We start from the raw sequence: 20,693 nt of genomic DNA, 5'->3' as shown, positions 1-20,693 counted from the left end.
AGGAGTCCTGGCTCCCAGCCCCCTGCGCTAACCCACTAGCCCCCACTTCCCTCCCAGAGCTGGGGATAGAACCCAGGAGTCCTGTCTCCCAGCCCCCTGTGCTAACCCACTAGCCCCCACTCCCCTCCCAGAGCTGGGCAGAGAACCCAGGAGTCCTGGCTCCCAGCCCCCCCGCTCTAACCACCAGCCCCCACTCCCCTCCCAGTGCCAGGGAGAGAACCCAGGAGTCCTGGCTCCCAGCCCCTCCCTGGCTGTAACCATTACACCTCCCTGCCCAGCCAGGTGTTTACCTTATGGGGGGAGGTGCCACCCTCTGGGACACTTTCACTTTCCGTCTCCAGCTGGCAGATGGGCTCTGCTGGGTCCCAGGGGATGGGGCAGCCGCTCCCTCGTGGGGCTTTCTCGGCTGGCCCAGCGCTTCCTGGGGCAAAGTCCCGGGGACGAGGCCAGGGACAAGGTGCGCCCGGAGAGTCGCTCTGCTCGGGAGCCCAGTGGGGAGCGTCCCAGCCGATGTAGGGGGGAGAGCGACTGGGCTCAGCATGGCTGTGCCTGGCCCCCTCCCCCTCCTCCTGCTGGGGGTCTTCGCCATCCCAGGGGGCTGTTCCTGTGAGTATTGGGGTGCTACCCCCCAGCTCGGGGGGAGGGGCAGGATCCTGTGCTGGGGGGCATCGAGGGGGATGGGCCAGGGGGCAGGAAATGCTTGTATTGGGGTGAGGGGTTTTGGGGCTCAAATCCAGACCCCCCCCCCCAAGGGCCCGGTTCTGCTCTCGGCCGCCTGGCTGTGAATCAGGAGCGAGCCGCTGAGACCGGGGGGTGTAAAACTAATGTGAGCCCAGAATCGAGCCCGGGTGGCTAGCTGGGCACTGGCACCCCCATAGCCGGGCGTCCTGGGGAACAAGGGGGTGTCCCGGGGAGGGGTGTGGCTGCGGGGAGTGGGGATCCCTGACAGTTGTTACGAGGGGAGGGGGGTACAGGGAGCAGGGCTCCCCTCCCAGCCGAGCTCAGCCAGTGTTTGTAGGAACCCCCGGTTCAGGGTCAGCCCTGCCCCACTTCCTGCCCCACTTCCTGCCCCCCGCCATTAGGCATGTCACAACCTCGGGCTATGCCTCAGTTTCCCCTCCCATCCCCCGCTTTGCTCCCTCCCTGTGGGACACTGGATTTTGCGGTGATGGCTGCTGCTCCCCAGACACCCTGCCTAGCCCCCCCCGCCCCCCGTGGTTTCGATCCCCCGTCTGGCGAGCGCCCAGCGCGAGGTGGGTGAGGCTGCCGGACACTAATTGCTGCTGCTAATGAAGGTTTATGGGGACCAGAAGTCAGGCTGAGGGGCCTGGTCATGCCAGACGCTGCGCAGACCCTGCTCAACTGAGATTAGCCCCGTCACGCTGGGCACTGCATGGACCCCTGGCCCAGCAGAGAGTGAGGCCCCATCTACCCCCCTGCAGTGTGGGGTGGGGTCCCGGCTCGCCCTGGGGGCTGGACAGGGAAGGGGGCTGCTGGCTGGTGGGGGGGGTCTCTCCCCCCTGCAGTGTGGGGTGGGTCCCGGCTTGCCCTGGGGGCTGGACGGGGAAGGGGGCTGCTGGCTGATGGGGAGGGGGGTCTCTCCCCCCCCCCCGGCAGTGTGGGGTGGGTCCCGGCTCGCCCTGGGGGCTGGACGGGGAAGGGGGCTGCTGGCTGATGGGGGGGTCTCTCCCCCCTGCAGTGTGGGTTGGGGTCCCGGCTTGCTCTGGGGGCTGGGCAGGGAAGGGGGCTGCTGGCTGATGGGGATCTCTCCCCTGCAGTGTGGGGTGGGGTCGGCTCGCCCTGGGGCTGGGCGGGAAGGGCTGCTGGCTGATGGGGAATCTCTGCCCCTGCAGTGTGGGGTGGGGTCCCGGCTCGCCCTGGGGGCTGGGCGGGGAAGGGGGCTGCTGGCTGACGGGGGTCTCCCCTGCAGTGTGGGGTGAGGTCGGCTCGCCCTGGGGGCTGGGCGGGGAAGGGGGCTGCTGGCTGACGGGGGGGGGTCTCTCCCCCCTGCAGTGTGGGGTGGGGTCCCGGCTTGCCCTGGGGGCTGGTCAGGGAAGGGGGCTGCTGGCTGACGGGGGGGGGGTCTCTCTCTCTCTCTCTCTCTCCCCCCGCAGACCCAGGCCCGCACTCGCTGCGCTATTTCTACACGGCGGTGTCGGAGCCCGGCCCGGGGCTGCCCCAGTTCACCGTGGTCGGGTACCTGGACGACCAGCTCTTCTTCCATTTCGACAGCGAGGGGAAGGTGGCCCAGCCCCGCGCCCCCTGGATCCAGGCCGAGGGGCCCGAGTACTGGGACCGGCAGACCTGGATCGCCAAGGGCTGGCAGGAGGCCTTCAACGGCAACGTCCGCATCGCCATGGAGCGCTACAACCAGAGCGGGGGTGAGGGGCCGGGGCGTGGCGCCTGGCGGTGACCCCAGAGCCAGGGCCTAGGAGAGACCCCAGAGCCCAGGACCTAGGAGGGACCCCAGAGCCCGGGCCCTAGGAGAGACTCTGTTCTTTCTCCATCCTCCATCCCTGGTCCCCGTGGTGACCCCAGGCCCGGTGGTGACCCTGTCCCATATCCCTGGGCCTAAGCATAAGAACATAAGAACGGCCGTACCGGGTCAGACCAAAGGTCCATCTAGCCCAGTATCTGTCTACCGACAGTGGCCAATGCCAGGTGCCCCTGAGGGAGTGAACCTAACAGGCAATGATCAAGTGATCTCTCTCCTGCCATCCATCTCCGTCCTCTGACGAACAGAGGCTAGGGACACCATTCTTACCCATCCTGGCTAATAGCCATTTATGGACTTAGCCACCATGAATTTATCCAGTTCCCTTTTAAACATTGTTATAGTCCAGCCTTCACAACCTCCGCAAGGAGTTCCACAAGTTGACTGTGCGCTGCGTGAAGAAGAACTTCCTTTTATTTGTTTTAAACCTGCTGCCTATTAATTTCATTTGGTGACCCCTAGTTCTTGTATTATGGGAATAAGTAAATAACTTTTCCTTATCCACTTTCTCCACATCACTCATGATTTTATAGACCTCTATCATGTCCCCCCTTAGTCTCCTCTTTTCCAAGCTGAAGAGACCTAGCCTCTTTAATCTTTCCTCGTATGGGACCCTCCCCAAACCCCTCATCATTTTAGTTGGCCTCCATCCCCAGGTCTGGCGGCGACCCTGTCCCTTGTCCCCATCCCCGGCAGTGACCCCGGGCCTAGCACAGACTCTCATCCCCGTGGTGACCCCGTTCCCAGACCTGGCAGTGACCCCATCCCTTGTCCCCATCCCCAGCAGAGACCCCCATCCCCGGGCCCAGCAGGGACCATAGCTCTCGGCTGAGCAGTGACCGTAACCCCAGTCCCAGCCCCAGCGCTGGCCGTAAATCTCCCCAGCCCTCGCCCTGCGCCGGGCAGTGCCCGTCACCCTGGGCAGAGGAGGAACCAGCCATAACCCCAGCCCTGGCCTCAGGGTACCCCCAGCCCCAGCACTGAGCGGAGCGGTGACCCGGGCCCGACCCCTGGGCTAACAGTGACCCTTGTCTGACTCCTGGCTGAGCCGTGACCGGCCCCCAGCCCCAGGACTAACGGTGATCCCACCCCGGGCCAAGCCATCGCCCCGACCGTCATCCTGGCTGAGCCACGTTCCCAACCTTAACCCCAGCCCCCAGCCGAGCCGTGTCCCCGACCCTCGTCCTGGCTGAGCCACGTTCCCAACCTTAACCCCAGCCCCCAGCCCCCAGCCGTGTCCCCGACCCTCGTCCCGGCTGAGCCACGTTCCCAACCTTAACCCCAGCCCCCAGCCGAGCCGTGTCCCCGACCCTCGTCCTGGCTGAGCCACGTTCCCAACCTTAACCCCAGCCCCCAGCCGAGCCGTGTCCCCGACCCTCGTCCTGGCTGAGCCACATTCCCAACCTTAACCCCAGCCCCCAGCCGAGCCGTGTCCCCGACCCTCGTCCTGGCTGAGCCACGTTCCCAACCTTAACCCCAGCCCCCAGCCCCCAGCCGAGCCGGGTCCCCGACCCGCCGCCTGGCGGAGCCACGTTCCCAACCTTAACCCCAGCCCCCAGCCGAGCCGTGTCCCCGATCCTCGTCCTGGCTGAGCCACGTTCCCAACCTTAACCCCAGCCCCAGCCCCAGCCGAGCCGTGTCCCGACCCTCGCCTGGCTGAGCCACGTTCCCAACCTTAACCCCAGCCCCAGCCCCAGCCGAGCCGTGTCCCCGACCCTCGCCCTGGCTGAGCCACGTTCCCAACCTTAACCCCAGCCCCCAGCCGAGCCCTGTCCCCCCCCCACGCCCTGGCTGAGCCACGTGCCCAACCTTAACCCCATCCCCCAGCCGAGCCGTGTCCCCGACCCTCGCCCTGGCTGAGCCACGTTCCCAACCTTAACCCCAGCCCCCAGCCGAGCCGTGTCCCCGACCCTCGCCCGGGCTGAGCCACGTTCCCAACCTTAACCCCAGCCCCAGCCGAGCCGTGTCCCCGACCCTCGCCCTGGCTGAGCCACGTTCCCAACCTTAACCCCAGCCCCAGCCGAGCCGTGTCCCGACCCTCGTCCTGGCTGAGCCACGTTCCCAACCTTAACCCCAGCCCCCAGCCCCCACCCGAGCGGTGTCCCCGACCCTCGCCTGGCTGAGCCACGTTCCCAACCTTAACCCCAGCCCCAGCCGAGCCGTGTCCCCGACCCTCGCCTGGCTGAGCCATGTTCCCAACCTTAACCCCAGCCCCAGCCGAGCCGGGTCCCCGACCCTCGCCAGGGCTGAGCCACGTTCCCACCCTTAACCCCAGCCCCCAGCCGAGCCGTGTCCCGACCCTCGCCTGGCTGAGCCACGTTCCCAACCTTAACCCCAGCCCCCAGCCCCCAGCCGAGCCGTGTCCCCGACCCTCGCCCTGGCTGAGCCACGTTCCCAACCTTAACCCCAGCCCCCAGCCCCCAGCCGAGCCGTGTCCCCGACCCTCGCCCTGGCTGAGCCACGTTCCCAACCTTAACCCCAGCCCCCAGCCGAGCCGTGTCCCCGACCCTCGTCCTGGCTGAGCCACGTTCCCAACCTTAACCCCAGCCCCAGCCCCAGCCGAGCCGTGTCCCCGACCCTCGCCTGGCTGAGCCACGTTCCCAACCTTAACCCCAACCCCAGCCGAGCCGTGTCCCCGACCCTCGCCCTGGCTGAGCCACGTTCCCAACCTTAACCCCAGCCCCCAGCCGAGCCGTGTCCCCGACCCTCGCCCTGGCTGAGCCACGTTCCCAACCTTAACCCCAGCCCCCAGCCGAGCCGTGTCCCCGACCCTCGTCCTGGCTGAGCCACGTTCCCAACCTTAACCCCAGCCCCCAGCCGAGCCGTGTCCCCGACCCTCGCCCTGGCTGAGCCACGTTCCCAACCTTAACCCCAGCCCCAGCCGAGCCCTGTCCCCCTCGCCTGGCTGAGCCACGTTCCCAACCTTAACCCCAGCCCCAGCCCCCAGCCGAGCCGTGTCCCCGACCCTCGCCCTGGCTGAGCCACGTTCCCAACCTTAACCCCAGCCCCAGCCCCCAGCCGAGCGTGTCCCCGACCCTCGTCCTGGCTGAGCCACGTTCCCAACCTTAACCCCAGCCCCCAGCCGAGCCGTGTCCCCGACCCTCACCCTGGCTGAGCCACGTTCCCAACCTTAACCCCAGCCCCCAGCCGAGCCGTGTCCCCGACCCTCGCCCTGGCTGAGCCACGTTCCCAACCTTAACCCCAGCCCCCAGCCGAGCCGTGTCCCCGACCCTCGCTCAGCACTGAGTTCAGTAGCAGCACAAGCGACTCGCCCTGGGGTTGTCTGCGGTGGCTGGGTCATGGGGGCAGCAAGGGGCAGTGAGGGGCCATGGGGTAGCGAGAGGCCATGGGGGCAGTGAGGGGCCGTGGGGGCAGTGAGGGGCTGAGGGGCCGAGAGGAAGTGGGGCAGCGAGGGATTGTGGGGGCAGTGAGGGGCTCAGGGGCAGCGTGGGGCTGTGGGGGCAGTGAGGGGCTGAGGGGCCGAGAGGAAGTGGGGCAGCGAGGGATTGTGGGGGCAGTGAGGGGCTCAGGGGCAGTGAGGGGCTGTGGGGCAGCGAGGGGCCGTGGGGGCAGCGAGGGGCCGTGGGGGCAGTGAGGGGCTGAGGGGCTGAGAGGAAGTGGGGCAGCGAGGGATTGTGGGGGCAGCGAGGGGCCCTGGGGCTGCGAGGGGCTGTGGGGCAGCGAGGGATTGTGGGGGCAGCGAGGGGCTCAGGGGCAGCGAGAGGCCGTGGGGCAGCGAGGGGCCGTGGGGGCAGCGAGGGGCTGAGGGGCCGTGGCCCCGAGTCAGGTCTAACGAGCCGCGTTAGGCGCCGTGGCCGGATCTGCGGCCTCACCCGGCTCCTTGCGTCTCTCCAGGCCAGCACACCTTCCAGTACATGTACGGCTGCCAGCGGCGGGCGGACGGCGGCGCGGGGGGCTTCCGGCAGTACGGCTACGACGGGCGGGATTTCCTCTCCTATGACACCCGCACCCACACCTGGGTGGCGCCCAGCAAGCAGGCCGAGGTCACCAAGGGGAAGATGGAGGCCGACCGGCACCTGAGCCAGCAGCAGCGGGACTATCTGGAGCGGAAATGCGTCGAGTGGCTGCAGAAATACCTGGACTACGGGAAGGAGACGCTGCAGAGGAGAGGTGAGGGGGGCAGGGAGCCCACCCGGGTGGGGGGACCCCCCCTGCAGAGACTCCCCCACTCCCTGGCCTGTCTGAGACACAAATTATATTGACCCAGGGCTCGGTTACAGGGCAAGACCCCCAGAGGTCAGCTGAGCCTTTTGGGGGGGTCCCCTTCTGTGCCATGCCGGCAGGGTGCAGAGACCCCTCCCCTGGCAGGTCCCATCTCCCCCTGCCCCTGGACTCCTGTGCGGGGCAGGTCCCTGTGGGGTGTTTCCCTGGCTCTGACCTCTCCTGCTTTCCAACGTCTGGACCATGGGGGGGGCTAAGGGACCCGGGTGCTGCTCAGTGGCCCTAACCCCGTGACTCCTTCTCTGCCCCCTCGTCTCCCCAGAGCGCCCGGCCGTGCGGGTCACCGGCAGAGACGCCCCCGGCAGCCCCACCACCCTCTGCTGCCGGGCCCACGGCTTCTACCCCCGGGACATCGCCCTGAGCTGGCTGCGACACGGGGGGAGCAGCGAGCAGCAGACGTGGCGAGGGGGGGTCCTGCCCAACGGGGACGGGACCTACCACGCCTGGGCCACGGTGGAGATCGACCCCCGGGAGAGAGGCCTGTACCGCTGCCGTGTGGAGCACGAGAGCCTGGCCGAGCCGCTCGTCACCGTGTGGGGTGAGGCTGGGGGGTGTGGATGCTGGATGAAATGGGGCGGGGGTGTCACAGGGCGACTGGCCCTACAGCCCCACCGGTAACACACTTCGCTCACCTCCCCAGGTGGAGAAAATGAGCGAAGCTGCAGGACAGGCAGGGCCTGTGGCTAGCGGGGGAGGTCGCTAAGACAGGAACCGGAGGGGAGGGGGCACCCCGGAAAGCCAGAGGGAGCTGATAAATGAAGCAGGGTGTGACCGTGGAGCCAGCCTGGATCCCAGCTGGGCCGGGGTGTGACCGCGGAGCCAGCCGGGATCCCAGCCCGGGCCGGGGTGTGACCGCGGAGCCAGCCGGGATCCCAGCCCGGGCCGGGGTGTGACCGCGGAGCCAGCCGGGATCCCAGCCCGGGCCGGGGTGTGACCGCGGAGCCAGCCGGGATCCCAGCCCTGGCCGGGGTGTGACCGCGGAGCCAGCCGGGATCCCAGCCGGGCCGGGGTGTGACCGCGGAGCCAGCCGGGATCCCAGCTGGGCCGGGGTGTGACCGCGGAGCCAGCCGGGATCCCAGCCCTGACCGGGGTGTGACCGCGGAGCCAGCCGGGATCCCAGCCCGGGCCGGGTGTGACCGCGGAGCCAGCCGGGATCCCAGCCCGGGCCAGAGGTCCCGGGCACTGAAACGTTGGCTGGAGGTGGAACGGGGTTGGGAACACGGCGAGCCTGGTGCCAGGCCCCTGTGAGTTAGCGGGAGTTTAACAAAGGATTGAAAAGGGAACGCGAGGCCTGGGCCCCGGGGAGAAGCGACGCTCGGGAAGGAGCAGGGAGGGGCGCCCGCTTCCCCTGGCCGCCGGGGTTTGCAGAATAAGGGACGTTCCCGGAACAGACTCACCGCGGGGTACGGCGCACGGGGCAGGGTAAAGAGACAGCCCTGGGGGTGTGACTGGGGGATGGGAAGGACGTGGTGTTTGGGGGGGTCTCTCACTCCCTGCTCCCTTGCAGAGCCCCCGTCCCACTCGGCCCTGCTCCCGGCGCTGATCGGGGCCGTCGCTGTCGCTGTGGCTGCCCTGCTCGCTGGGGCAGCCGGGTTTGTTCTCTGGAGGAGGCGGCGCTCAGGTAATGGGGGGCCGGTGGTGCCACCTCTCAGCGTGGGGCGTGTGATGGGGCCCGGGGGCTGCAGCAATCTGGAGGGGGACCCCTGTGTGGGGGCTGTGTCACTGGGTGACTGCCCTGCGGGGGGCTGGGCCAGAGACCCCGCTGGGGGCTGCTGCGGGGCATAGCCAGAGACGGGGCGGATGGCGCTGGGTCTCTGTGTTCCCTTCCTTACGCCCGGCTTCCCCGGGACACTGAGTCGCGCCTTGAGCCCCCAGGGTCTGTGCTGGACTGGGAACATGGATCGGAGCCGGTTCCTGCCCCGGGAGCGGCCGCACTCACTGCGATCTGCCTTCTCTCTGCAGGGAAAACCGGAGCCGGCTACACCCCAGCTCAGGGTGAGTGTGAGCCCGTCCCGGCTGCTGGCAGGTATGGGGAGGGGGCACGGCCCAGCCCGGGGACCCTCCCCTGGGACCGGGCGCTAACGCCCCATCGCCCCCTGCTCAGCCAGTCACCCGCAATCCCCTGCGTCGCGCGACGTCCCCCGGCTCTGTGGGGTGCAGGCCCCCTGGTCTCCGGGCTGAGCTGTGCCAGGCGGGGGGTGGAGGGGGCTCTTGGCTGGCTCTGCCTGGGGCAGCTCGGGGTGATGCTGTTCCCTGTCTGGGGCAGGCTGGGGGGAGGCGAGCTCTGGGCCGGGGGTGGGGAGGGTGGAATTGATTCCTAGGGAGACGTCTGCCTTGTCGGCACCGGTTCAGGAGACACTAACCCCCCTTCTCCCCCCACAGAGGGCAACCGGGACTCCAGCTCCTCTCTGGAAGGTAAGGGGTTAATGATGGAGCAGGAGGGGTGACCCGTTAACCCTTCAGTTCCTGGTCAGAGGCCCCAGCAGGGAGACCAGGCGGGGGTGGGATCTCTGGGGTGTGTGTGTGTGAATGGGACTTGGCGATTCACCCCCACACCCCCCAGGAGGGTCATCTGTGAGCAGGGCAGGTAACCAGGGGCCCCTCCTTTCCCCTCTCTGGGGCCAGGCTCCCCCCGGCAGACCTGGGAGGGACGGTCTCTGAGATCCCACCGCGGGGGCCCTGCCACATGGGCCCTTCCTCGCCCAGCCTCGGGGTCAGGGCCCCCCAGGCCGAGCCGGCAGCGATGGTCCCTGGCTCCCAGGGCAGCTCCCCTGGGGAGGGGTGGGTCTAACGGGACGGGTGGGGCTGGAACCCCTCTGAGGGGGGCCGTGACCCCGGGAGCACACTCAGCCCCTGGGCTCGGAGACGCTGACCCTGTCCCCTTCTCCCCACAGCCAGCCACAAAGGATCCAGCAGGGGTAAGTTATGGGGGGGTCCAACCCTGGGGATCGGCTGCGGTCACGGAGACCTCTATGGGGAGACGCCTTCCCCAGGCCTGACCCGGGGCGCCCTGCAGTCCCCCAGCCGGGGGTGGGTCCCCTCTGCAAGGGGGGGTCGTTCCAGGCAGCAGGGACTCGGGGGGGGGAGGTTGTGTGCGGAGGGGGCTGCAGCCCGGCAATGTCTGAGGGCTCATTGTACCTCAGCCCCTATATGAACTGGGACAGGAGTGGGGCTGAGTGTGACCCCCCCACAGCAGAGCTGGGCTGGGACCCAGATACCAGGACCCTCAGATCCTGACCCCCGGCCATTCCCGCCCCACCTGGGGTCCCTGCGCTCCCAGCCTCCAGCCCTGGTGCGTTAGGGGACCCTAACTGGGTCTGCCTGGCCCCGGCCCCTGCCCCCTTTCTGATCCCTTCCCACGGTCCCTGCCTGGGCTTGGCCATTTCTGGGCCTGCGAGACGTTCTGCTCACCCCAGTCTGATCCCAGAGGTGCGGGGTGGGGGGATTGGCCAGGAACCAGCCCCCGGCAGAGCTAACCCCCTTCTACCTCCCACAGGCAGCGACTCCGGGTGTGACACCGGCTCGCTAGGTAAGTGGTGACTCCAGCCCAGGGCGCTGGCTGCTCTCTGGGCGTGCGGCTCCCCCCGGCCATAGGCCCAGAGCCCCCCAGGCCCTGCCCCTCTAGCAGAGCAGCCTGGGGGCAGAGCGGGGGAGTCTGAGCGCCTGCTCCCCGCGGTGGGGAGCAATGAACCCGCCTGGGAACTCCCTCCTCTCCCCCCCACCCTGCCCAGGCAGAGCTGGGAGCGACCCTGCTGGGTGTGGAGCGTCTCACCCCATCTGGCCCTGCTGCAGGGGGGTCTGGAGAATGGCCTGAGTGGGGGGGGGACCCCCGTCCGGCTGCAGCGGGTCCCTCTCCGGTGTCAGCCCTGAACCCTACGAACAGACACGGCTCCTGCAGAGGCACCAGTAGAAAAAGGGGGTGCACCTGCCAGAAAAGGGGGGCATGGGGGCTGCCAGAAAAGGGGAGGCTCTGGGCTCCCCCCAACTCCCTGTATCTCGGTCCTGCAGGGTCGGCAGCCACAAATGTGGGAGTGACCACTTTCCATCCAGAAGGTCAGCAGCTCCTCGCCGTGGGTGTTCCTGCCCCACCCGACGACGGGGACCCCCCAGCAGGCATCGTCTAGGCTGGAGTCGTTCCTGGGGTCTCCCCCCCCCTCGGCCGCTGACTGCCCGTGTGACCTGGACTGAATCCCTCACCCTTTCCCTCTGCCTCAGTGCCCAGGCCCCGGGTGCGACACTCGGCTGCCTCGCGGGGCCGTGCTGGGTTTGTGGATAAATCTCTGCATTAAGCATCTTCACGTAACTTTCCTATGCCTTTGTATTATGCCTCTGTTCTCCTACAACTCTGTATCAGATCCTTAGAATGAAAACTTCGTACTGAGCCTTGGTATAATGTTAAAAAATGTCTTTTCGCTAGGAGTAGAATAAGATCCGCCCCCCCCCTTTAATCAATTGCCCCGTGGAATGAGCGAGTGTGAATGAGGAAGGCGGGAGCAGCACCTCCAGACAGCTGCACCCCTTGGAGAGGGGCTGGGAGCCAGCCCCAAGGACAATAAGTGTCCAGTGGGCTCCCTAGGGAAGCTCAGACACTGACGACCTCAGGGGTTAGAAGCCAGCACCTGCTTTTGGAAACACCCTCTGTGCAGCACTGGGACACCCCCAGAAGGAAGCAGCACAAAGGGCCAACGGCCACAGACACAGATTTTGGAGCTGGTGCAGATTTGCATGAGAGGGAAGCTGCTATAAACGTGAGGGGTCTTGCAGAGCACCCCGGCTCCACCCCTCCCCCATCTAACTCACCTGGCCAGTGCAGGGGAGGGGAGCAGCTAGTTGGCAACAACAACAAGACAGAGTCTGTCCGTGTGTGTGTGTGTGATATAGATCATATGCAGCTGACACAGTGCGGGTTGATAGAATCATAGACTGTCAGGGTTGGAAGGGACCTCAGGAGGGATCTAGTCCAACCCCCTGCTCAAAGCAGGACCAACTCCCAGATTTTTACCCCAGTTCCCCAAATGGCCTCCTCAGGGATTGAACTCACAACCCTGGGTTTAGCAGGCCAATGCGCAACCCCCTGAGCTATCCCTCCCACAAGAAATGTGGGGCTTTGCCTTATCCCCCCCGAAAAGATCCTGTGCAGCACTTTAAGTACAACAGGTTAAGTACCTGGGGGATCTGTCAGACTTACAGTGAAAGCTGCTGTGTGGGGCAGGGACCCTTTGATTTCTCAACCAGGGGACGCGCACCCCTGGGGGGTCACAGAGACCTGCCAGGGGGCACATCAACTCCACTGGATATTTCCCTAGTTGTGCAGCAGGCTACACAAAAAACACCCGTGAAATCTGTGCAAACTACAGTTTCATACCGTGACTGTTTCCATGGCTGTGGGTAATGCACAGTGCACTGACATGTAAGTGCAATGTTTATATTCCAATTCATTTATCTTATAATTATACGGTAAAAATGTACGACTGTATTTTTCACTCCATGCAGCCGATGCAGTGGGCTGTAACACAGAATCATAGAATATCAAGCTTGGAAGGGACCTCAGGAGCCTCTGCCCACGAAAGCTTCTGCCCAAATAAATGTGTTAGTCTCTAAGGTGCCACAAGGACTCCTGTTCTTTTTGCACATACAGACTGACACGCCTCCACTCTGAAATGTTTCAGTAACAGTGTGACTGTGACACGTCTGATTTTTAAGTACTTTTAAGTGAGGTGAAACTTGGGGGACGCGAGACAATCCGCCTTCGGAAAGGGGGACACTCTGGCAAGCGTGAGAGCCGCTGGACTCGCTCGTGTCACTGAACCCCTGGAGTAAAGGCTCTGTCTCTGCTGCGCCCCTCACCTGTTGGGTGTTTGCTGTGTCTGTCTGAGCCCGTCTCCCCTCCCGCCGCCGGGCTCTGCTGCCCCCGCGAGCCGAACCGCCCTGCTGCTGAGAACTGAAAACTCCAGTCAACGCAGGAGGATTCACAGGCTGAGGCCTGGGGCGTCCCCTGTTGGTGCCGTTGCAGCCGGGAGCCGGTAAAGCCCAATGGCTCCGTCACAGACAGACCCAGCTAACACCGCACAGACCACGGCGCTCTCAGTCCCAGCGGCTCTGGGTCTGTGCAGGGCAGAGACACCCCAGCCCCCCTGCCCCTCCTCAGACGGCCCTCAGAGCCGGACCCAGGGCAGTGTGTTCATTGCCCGTTTTGCAGTCGTGTCGGGGGTGCCCAGTCCAGGCGGAGACCCCCCGGCGCCAGGCGCTGCACAGCCAGTCCCTGCCCCAGGGAGCTGACAGCTCTGGGGAGAGACGCTCAGACGGGTTAACGTTGCTGGCGTCAGCACGGTGCGGCCCTCGGCGGAGGAGGCTGCGCCCGGGGATCCTGGCCTAGCGATGCGTTAGCGGCATGTCGGGGCCTGTCTCAGCTCAGCGTTGGGCAGGTGTGGGCAGGATCCCCACGGATCCAGCCGGCCCGGGGCAGGGTGCAGCTCCCGGGGGGACTGGCACAACCGGCAGTTCAGCCCCAGCTCCCTGCCGCCTGGGTGTGACCCGCGCTGGGCCTGGCAGGCGCCAGAGGCCGGATAGCAGCAGCTCTGCCGTGCTCCCACGCTCCGGTCCCCATGTGACTGCCTCGAACTCGGCTGCTGGGGCATGGGCAGGGGAAGAGGAGGCGTCACCCTGCGGGCTGCAGCGAGCGCACTGCGACTTCGCCATCCTGTCCCCCCGGCCCCCGGCACGGGGAACCTGCGGCCCTGCGGCGAGCGGGGAGAGTTAAACACAGCCTGAGCCGCTGCGCCGGTCGCCTGGCCTGGGCGGGAGCCCGTCACCGCAGCCAGACGCCCGCAGCGGGGCAGTGCCCATAGCACACAGTGCCGGCCATGGGGGGGCAGACACACCCCGACCCCCCGGGGAGCTCGCCCTGGTCGCTGGGTTCGATCCAGCGGCCTTCTACTGCCCATGGGGCAGACCAGGGTGGGCAGGGGGGTCTGTGGGGCAGGGGAAAGGGCTCAGGAGATCAGGCAGGGCCGCAGCAGGGCCGGCTGGGGGGTGTAACGAAGCAGAGTCTCCCCACAATCCCCCAGGAGCTTTGTTATTCGCTGTTGAGTTTGTGTGGTAGGTGCCCAGATGCCAGGGTGACGGGCAGCAGGGTAACCCCCCCCCCCGCGCGAGAGGCCAGGAGGCAGGGCCTGGAGCGAGGGGGGGTCAGTGGGGAGGGAAGTTATGGGCAGGGTGAGGATTAAAGGGGGGGGGGGGAGTTAAGGGAGCCAGGACTCCTGGGTTCTCTCCTGGACTAAGGCTCCTAAATCACTTTAGCTCTTTGGAAGACGCCCCCGGGCAGCGCAGGGGGAGGCTGAGGGGCACGTGGGTAATGTGAGCAGGTGGGGGGAGGCTCATTGGGAGTGCGGAGGGGGGGGTGGCTGTGTGTGTGGGGGGGACCCTGGTGTGTGTTCGTGACTCTAAGCACAGAGGGTTCAGATCCCCCCCCCCATGTCTGTGACTGTAACTTAAGTGCGGGGGGGGGGGGTTTGGCCCCGGGCCCCCTGTGTCTGGGTGGGGCTGCGGGCGGGGGGGCCCGGGCCTGCCCCCCCCCAGCTGTGCCGGAATCTCACTTCCTCCCTGGCCCGGCCCCGTGGGTCTGTCGCAACGGGCAGGACACGCCCGTGGTGCCCAATCCCCGCGGGGGGGCGGCTCCCAGGGCCGGCAGCAGCGGCCCCCGCCCGCCCCACAGCACAGCGGGATCGCGACCCACACGGCATGGGGGGCCCAGGCAGCCTCCTCCTCCTCCCCCTCCTCCTGCTGGGGGGCGCTGAGTCACGTGAGTAGGGGCAAACGGGGGCTTAACCCCTCCCCCAGGAGCGGGAGGGTGGGGGCTGGGAGCCAGGACTCCTGGGTTCCCTCCGTGGCTCTGGGAGGGGAGTGGAGGCTGGTGGGTCAGCGCAGGGGGGCTGGGAGCCAGGACTCCTGGGTTCTCTGCCCAGCTCTGGGAGGGGAGCGGGGGCTGGTGGGTTAGAGCAGGGGGGCTGGGAGCCAGGACTCCTGGGTTCTCTCCCCAGCTCTGGGGGACATTTCTCTGCCACAGGCACCGAGGGGTGCAGTGGTATATTTCCGGTGGTATTGGGGAGGGGTGGGAGGCACTGCCCCGGTGGGGGAGCACCTGGCAGCAGTCTGGGGTCCCAGTGGATAGTGGGTGAGTTGTGGGGGGCGGGAGCTCACTGGGGAGTTGGGGCCAGACCCACCCCCGAGGGTGATGTCACTGGGCTGGGGCTGGATGTGACAGCGACCCCCCTCCCCACCGTTTTCATCCCACGTCAGCCCCTGTCCCCCGTCCACTCTCCCTGCAGCCCTGTGCCAGGGCCAGGGAATCGGGGTTCATGGTCTGGGCGGAGGCAGGGCTGCCCTGCGGTGCTGGGGAAGGGAACTCCGTGTGTCTGTCTGTCCACTGGCTGTGTGTGTGTGTGTGTCCGTCCCTCCCTCCGTCCCTGCTGGGCGTGTATGTGTGTGCTGTGTCCGTGCACACACACCCTCTGCCCCATTCTCAGCACAATTGTTCACTCCCTACTGTGTGTCAGGTGCCCTGTAGTGCTCCCAGCTGCTGGTGATTCCCCGTTCGCTCTGTGCTTGAGGAGATGAGTGTGCCATTTGTCAATGCCCCTTACAATTACATTGGGTTTTTTTTGAGGGGGGGTCTCTGTGGAGCTGTGGGGGCTGCTCTCCCGGCGTTTGGGGAGGGGGTGCAGACAGACCCCGCTAACACCGCTGCTCCCCGCCCCCCCCGCAGGGTCGCACTCCCTGCAGTACTTCCTGACGGCCGTCTCGGAGCCCGGCCCGGGGGTGCCCGAGTTCACCGTGGCCGGCTACGTGGACGGGCAGCGCTTCGTGGAGTACGACGGCGAGGCCCAGCAGATGCGGCCCCGGGCGCCCTGGATGCAGGAGACCCAGCCCGAGGTCTGGGAGCGGGAGAACCACGTCCACAAGGTGCGTCAGGCCTGCTTCCGGGGCAAGGTGCGGAGCCACATGCACCTCTACAACCAGAGCAGGGGTGAGTCTGCGCCCGCCCGCGGCCAGAGGGGCCGGGCACTGGGGGCAGGGGGCGGAAGGGAAGGGACTTGGAGCACTGCTCTGGGAGCCAGGACTCCTGGGTTCTCTCCCCGGCTCTGGGAGGGGACTGGGGGCTGGTGGGTTAGAGCAGGGGGGGCTAGGAGCTAGGACTCCTGGGTTCTCTCCCCGGCTCTGGGAGGGGACTGGGGGCTGGTGGGTTAGAGCAGGGGGGGGCTAGGAGCTAGGACTCCTGGGTTCTCTCCCTGGCTCTGGGAGGGGAGTGAGGGCTGGTGGGTTAGAGAGGGGGTGGGGGCTGGGAGCCAGGACTCCTGCGTTCTATCCCCGGCTCTTTTCCCCTGACCTGCTGGGTGACCTTGGCCAAGTCAGGGCCCCTCTCTGTGCCTCAGTTTCCCCTCTGGTTTCTTGTCTCTTTGCCCCGTGAGCTGTTTGGGGCAGGGACCGTCTGTCACTGTGTCTGTGCAGCGCCCCCAGCGGGCCGGGGCTCCCTCCACCCCTCTCTGTTCCCAGGAATGGCCGGATCAGAACCAAGGTCCATGCACTCCTGCCCAGCCAGGACCCCACGGGGGGCAGATGAGGGCTGGCACTGAGGGTGGCAGAGGGCAGGGCCCTGCAGGCTCCCTGCTAAGCAGGGTCTGGGGGGGATCCGGGGGGGGGTCACAGACCCAGCAGTGGTCCTGGCTCCGTGGGGTCCCCGTCCCAACCCCCCACCACACACTCTGCCCCGCGCAGGCTTTCACATCTTCCAGTACGCCTATGGCTGCGAGATCCGGGCCGACGGCAGCACCGGGGGCTTCCGGCGCTTTGGCTACGACGGGGGCGACTTCCTGATCTACGACGCCGCCCGGCACCGCTGGGAGGCTCCTGCCCGGGAGGCCGAGGCCACCCAGCGCCGCTGGAACGGGGACCCGGTCGCCCTGCAGTACTATCGCCACTTCCTGGAGCGGGAGTGCGTCGAGGCCCTGCAACGCTACCTGCAGCTCGGGCAGGGGGCGCTGGCCAGGCGGGGTGAGGACGGGGGGCGCTGGGGGGCGGGGTGAGGGCAGGGGGTGCTGGGGGGTGGGGTGAGGGCAGGGGGCGCTGGCCAGGCGGGGTGAGGACGGGGGGCGCTGGCCAGGCGGGGAGGCGGGGGTGCTGGGGAGGGAGGAGGGCAGGGGTTCTGGCGAGGCAAGGGAAGGGCAGGGGTGCTGGGGAGGGGAAGATGGGCGCTGGGAGGACCTCCCTTGGGGCCATGGGCCTGGGGGGCAGGGACATCCCTGATGCTCCCCGACTTCCCATTTGGGGACACCCCTGCCCCAGGGATCCCCTGGCCCCTCACTCCGGGTCTGTGTCCCCATCCGGGCCCAGGGGCGGGTGCTGGTAACGGCCGGGGGGACCCGGGTGCTGCTCACTGGCCGTGACCCCCTGACTCCCCCTCTGCCCCCTCGTCTCCCCAGAGCACCCGGCCGTGCAGGTCACCGGCAGAGACGCCCCCGGTGGCCCCACCACCCTCTGCTGCCGGGCCCACGGCTTCTACCCCTGGGACATCGCCCTGAGCTGGCTGCGACACGGGGGGAGCAGCGAGCAGGAGACGTGGCGAGGGGGGGTCCTGCCCAACGGGGACGGGACCTACCACGCCTGGGCCACGGTGGAGATCGACCCCCGGGAGAGAGGCCTGTACCGCTGCCGTGTGGAGCACGAGAGCCTGGCCGAGCCGCTCGTCGTTGTGTGGGGTGAGGCTGGGGGGGGCTGAGCCCCTGCGTGGGCGACGGGGACTGACCCGGTGATGGGGAGGGGGGCTATAGGGCACTGATGGGGGAGGGGGTGACTGACCCCATGCTGGGGGAGGATATCGGGGGTTATGGGGCACTGATGGGGAGGGTTGACTGACCCCGTGTTGGGGAGGATCCCAGGGGAGCTATGGGGCACTGATGGGGAGGGTGACTGACCCCATGCTGGGAGGGTCTCGGGGGCTATGGGGCACTGACGGGGAGGGTGACTGACCCCATGCTGGGGAGGGTCTCGGGGGCTGTGGGGCACTGACGGGGAGGGGTGACTGACCCCATGCTGGGGAGGGTCTCGGGGGCTATGGGGCACTGACGGGGAGGGTGACTGACCCCATGCTGGGGGAGGCTCTCGGGGGGGGGGGGCTATGGGGCACTGGTGGAGGAGGGGGTGCCTGTCTTCTCCCTGTCGCAGAGCCCCCGTCCGAGGCGCGGCGGGGCCCGGTGGGGGCGGGCGTGTTCCTGGCACTGGGGCGGTCGCCGTGCTGGTCGGCCTGGCCTGGAGGAGGAGGCAGTCAGGCGGAGCCGGGCGGGATCCCGGGCTGCCCCACGCCCTGCCCCACAGCCCCCAGCGCTGGTGCCCTGGGCTCCCCGAGGAGGGCTGGCAGGGACACAGATGGGGACTCAGGAAGGGAGCCGGCTGCTCACCCAGGGTGTCTGATACACCCAGCACGCGGGGACGGGATCGGGGACCCCAAGCCCAGGTGTCCGTGCTGGGCCGGGCCGGAGAGCGACCAGAGCCGGCTCCTGCCCTCGCTGAGACCTGCCTTCTCCCCGCAGGGCCCAAGGCGGATCTGTACTCGCCGGCGCCGGGTGAGTGAGACGACCCCTCACTGGGCCGGGCACTGTCCGTGTCCCCCTGCCGAGACCGGCCTGGCCTCGGCGCCGAGCTGTGCGGTGTGGGGCGAGCTGGGGAGCAGGGTCCGGGCACCACGAACGCCCCAAGGGCGCTGGGCCTGCCAGGACGGTCGCTGTCCTGTGGGTCTCTCTGAAACCCGAATCCCACGCCCAGTCCCCGGGGCCCCGGCGGGAGGTCAGCTCCCACGCGCCTTCCCGAAATCAGGCATCAGTGACTGCCGGGGGGCGGGGGGATTAACCCCTGGAACAGCTGGCCACGGCCAGGGCGATGCTCCGTCGCTGGCAGGGCTTAGCTCACAGGGGGGTGTTTGCTCCCAGATCTGCTCTGGGGATCCTTGTGGGGCCGGTCGCCTTCCCTGCCTGGGCTGGGCCGTTCCTTTGCCTCTGTGTCGCAATCTGACCAGCCCCGTTTGTTCCCCGTGGGGCGGGGAGGTGGGGGGCTGAGCCCAGGGGAGCATATCAAGCCCCACCAGACACTGACTCCTTCTCTTCTCCCCCCACAGCCAGCGAGCATGGATCGGACAGCTCCATCACCGGTACGTGGGGGGAACTCTGAGCTCGGTGGAGACCCCCAGGCCCGGCCCCTCCGACAAACCAGCCCTGAGCTCCAGGCCGGGGTGCTGAACGCAGGGCCGGGTCTGTGGCTGGGTCTGTCTCCCCTCTGCGGGGAGGGGTTCCAGGTAGCGGGGGCACTGGGGGGTGTCTGGGAGGGGGAGAGCTTGGGGGGGTCTCTCTGGGGAATGGCCCCGGGGGAACCCCCCCACCAGCCCCTCTCTGACCCGTACGGACGCAGCTCGGGGCAGACCCTGACTCTCCCGTGTCTCCCTCCTGCAGCTCTAACGTAGCCGGTCGGAGCCTCCAGACTGTGAAGACACGGACTGATCGGGGGGGCTCCAGCCCCCCTGCCCCTCCTCAGCGTTATCTCCCTGTTACTCCTTGTGTAGGGCCTCGGAGCTGTGCCAGGTGAACAGCCCCACGTCTCCTGCACCTCCCGCCGCCCTGGGACCCACTGCCGGGGCTGCCTGCCCCATGCTCTGCGTGTCAGACGTGCACTGGTTAGCCCCAATGGGCACGGCCGGCCCCATTTGCTGCGTGGTTTATTCAGAGTGTGAGCCCCTCGGGGCAGGGACCACGGCCTCCTTATCTCTGGGGTGCACGGAGCCCCCGCCCAGCAGCCACTGGGGGAGGGCCGGTCATGTGGAAAACCGCAATTTTTGGCCCCAAACTGAACACTTCTGGCTGAAAACCGCCAAATTCCATGTGGCGAAGCTGCCGCCGTTGCCCGGGGGAGCTGGAGTTCGGGTGCCCCGTGCTCCCACTCGCTGTAGGCCGGGCTCCCTCGGTGCATCATGGGAGTCCCTGCTGGTGGGAGCAGTGCGGTCTGGGAGCCAGGACTCCTGGGTCCTATTCCCAGCTCTGCCGCTGGCTCGCTGTGAGGCCCTGAGTGATTCCCGTCCCCGCTCTGTGCCTCAGTTTCTCCCTCTTGAAAACAGGGAGAATATTTTACTTCCTGTCCTGGGGGTGGGCTTGTGAGGGTGCCTGTTACAGGGCCTTGTCCCACAGGGGTGTGTGTGTGTGTGTGTGTGTCTGTCTGTCTGTCTGTCTGTCTAAAGCACTTTGAAGACAGTTTGTCACAGCACCCAGCAGTGGAGGGAGGAGGGTTCTGGTGCTGCCGGCACTGGGTGGACCTGCAGAACATTTCCCTGGCTCTGACCCGCTGCCGTCCCTACCCCAGCCCCAGGCAGAAACTCCTCGCTGGGCCGTGTGCGTTGTCCCAGGGATACAGACACGGCCCTTTCTGAGCTGCCCTGGGAGTGCGTCCGGCGCGGGGGCTCCGTGGACCCTGGGCCTGCAGCTGCGGGTCTGTCCCGTGTCTGCGGCTGGGGGTCTGGCAGCTGCTGTGTGTGTTCTCGTCGTCGTGAGACGGACCCGCCAGAGACTGTTATGCTGCTGTTAAAATCACCTTTTCATTCACTATAAACGTCAACACGAACTTAACCAAAGTGGAAACGACCCGTTTTTACCTCGTGGAAATGAACCGTTCGGCCGTGTGAGGCGATAATGAGGGACAGTTCGTTTTGCCGTTTGCCCACCACACAGTTCACTGAAATCGCCCTGTTCCCGGGAGCGTTTCTCTTTTCATTGGTCGCATTTCTCAATGCACCGAATCTTTGTAAGGTGGTTTCTAGCCCTGCTGGCGCCTGACAACCACAACATCCCTAGGCAAGGCTGATGCAACCTGTTAGGTGACCTAGGCGGTCGCTAGGATTTGGGGGGCGCCATTTTCTTCTGCA

General features: G+C 67.0%; 1 protein-coding gene and 1 long non-coding RNA gene across 2 annotated transcripts in view; both read left to right on the top strand.

Moving 5' to 3' along the window:
• The first annotated feature begins 409 nt into the window (after positions 1-409).
• The window catches only part of LOC120394831 (class I histocompatibility antigen, F10 alpha chain-like), a 44,564-nt gene continuing 24,280 nt past the window's right edge, over positions 410-20,693 (top strand). Inside the window, exons 1-4 of the mRNA XM_039518991.1 lie at positions 410-606; positions 2,115-2,381; positions 6,350-6,625; positions 6,999-7,274. Coding sequence (XP_039374925.1) covers positions 540-606; positions 2,115-2,381; positions 6,350-6,625; positions 6,999-7,274 — 886 coding nt within the window. The 5' untranslated portion in view covers positions 410-539. The remainder of the gene's footprint in view (positions 607-2,114; positions 2,382-6,349; positions 6,626-6,998; positions 7,275-20,693) is intronic.
• On the top strand, positions 18,319-19,971 carry LOC120394844. Its single transcript, XR_005592414.1, has 3 exons — positions 18,319-18,354; positions 18,903-18,935; positions 19,234-19,971. It is a non-coding gene; the product is annotated as an uncharacterized LOC120394844 (long non-coding RNA).

Source organism: Mauremys reevesii, unplaced genomic scaffold (genome assembly GCF_016161935.1).
Source record: "Mauremys reevesii isolate NIE-2019 unplaced genomic scaffold, ASM1616193v1 Contig8, whole genome shotgun sequence".
Lineage (NCBI taxonomy): Eukaryota > Metazoa > Chordata > Testudines > Geoemydidae > Mauremys > Mauremys reevesii.
This window is presented reverse-complemented; position numbering and strand designations above follow the sequence as displayed.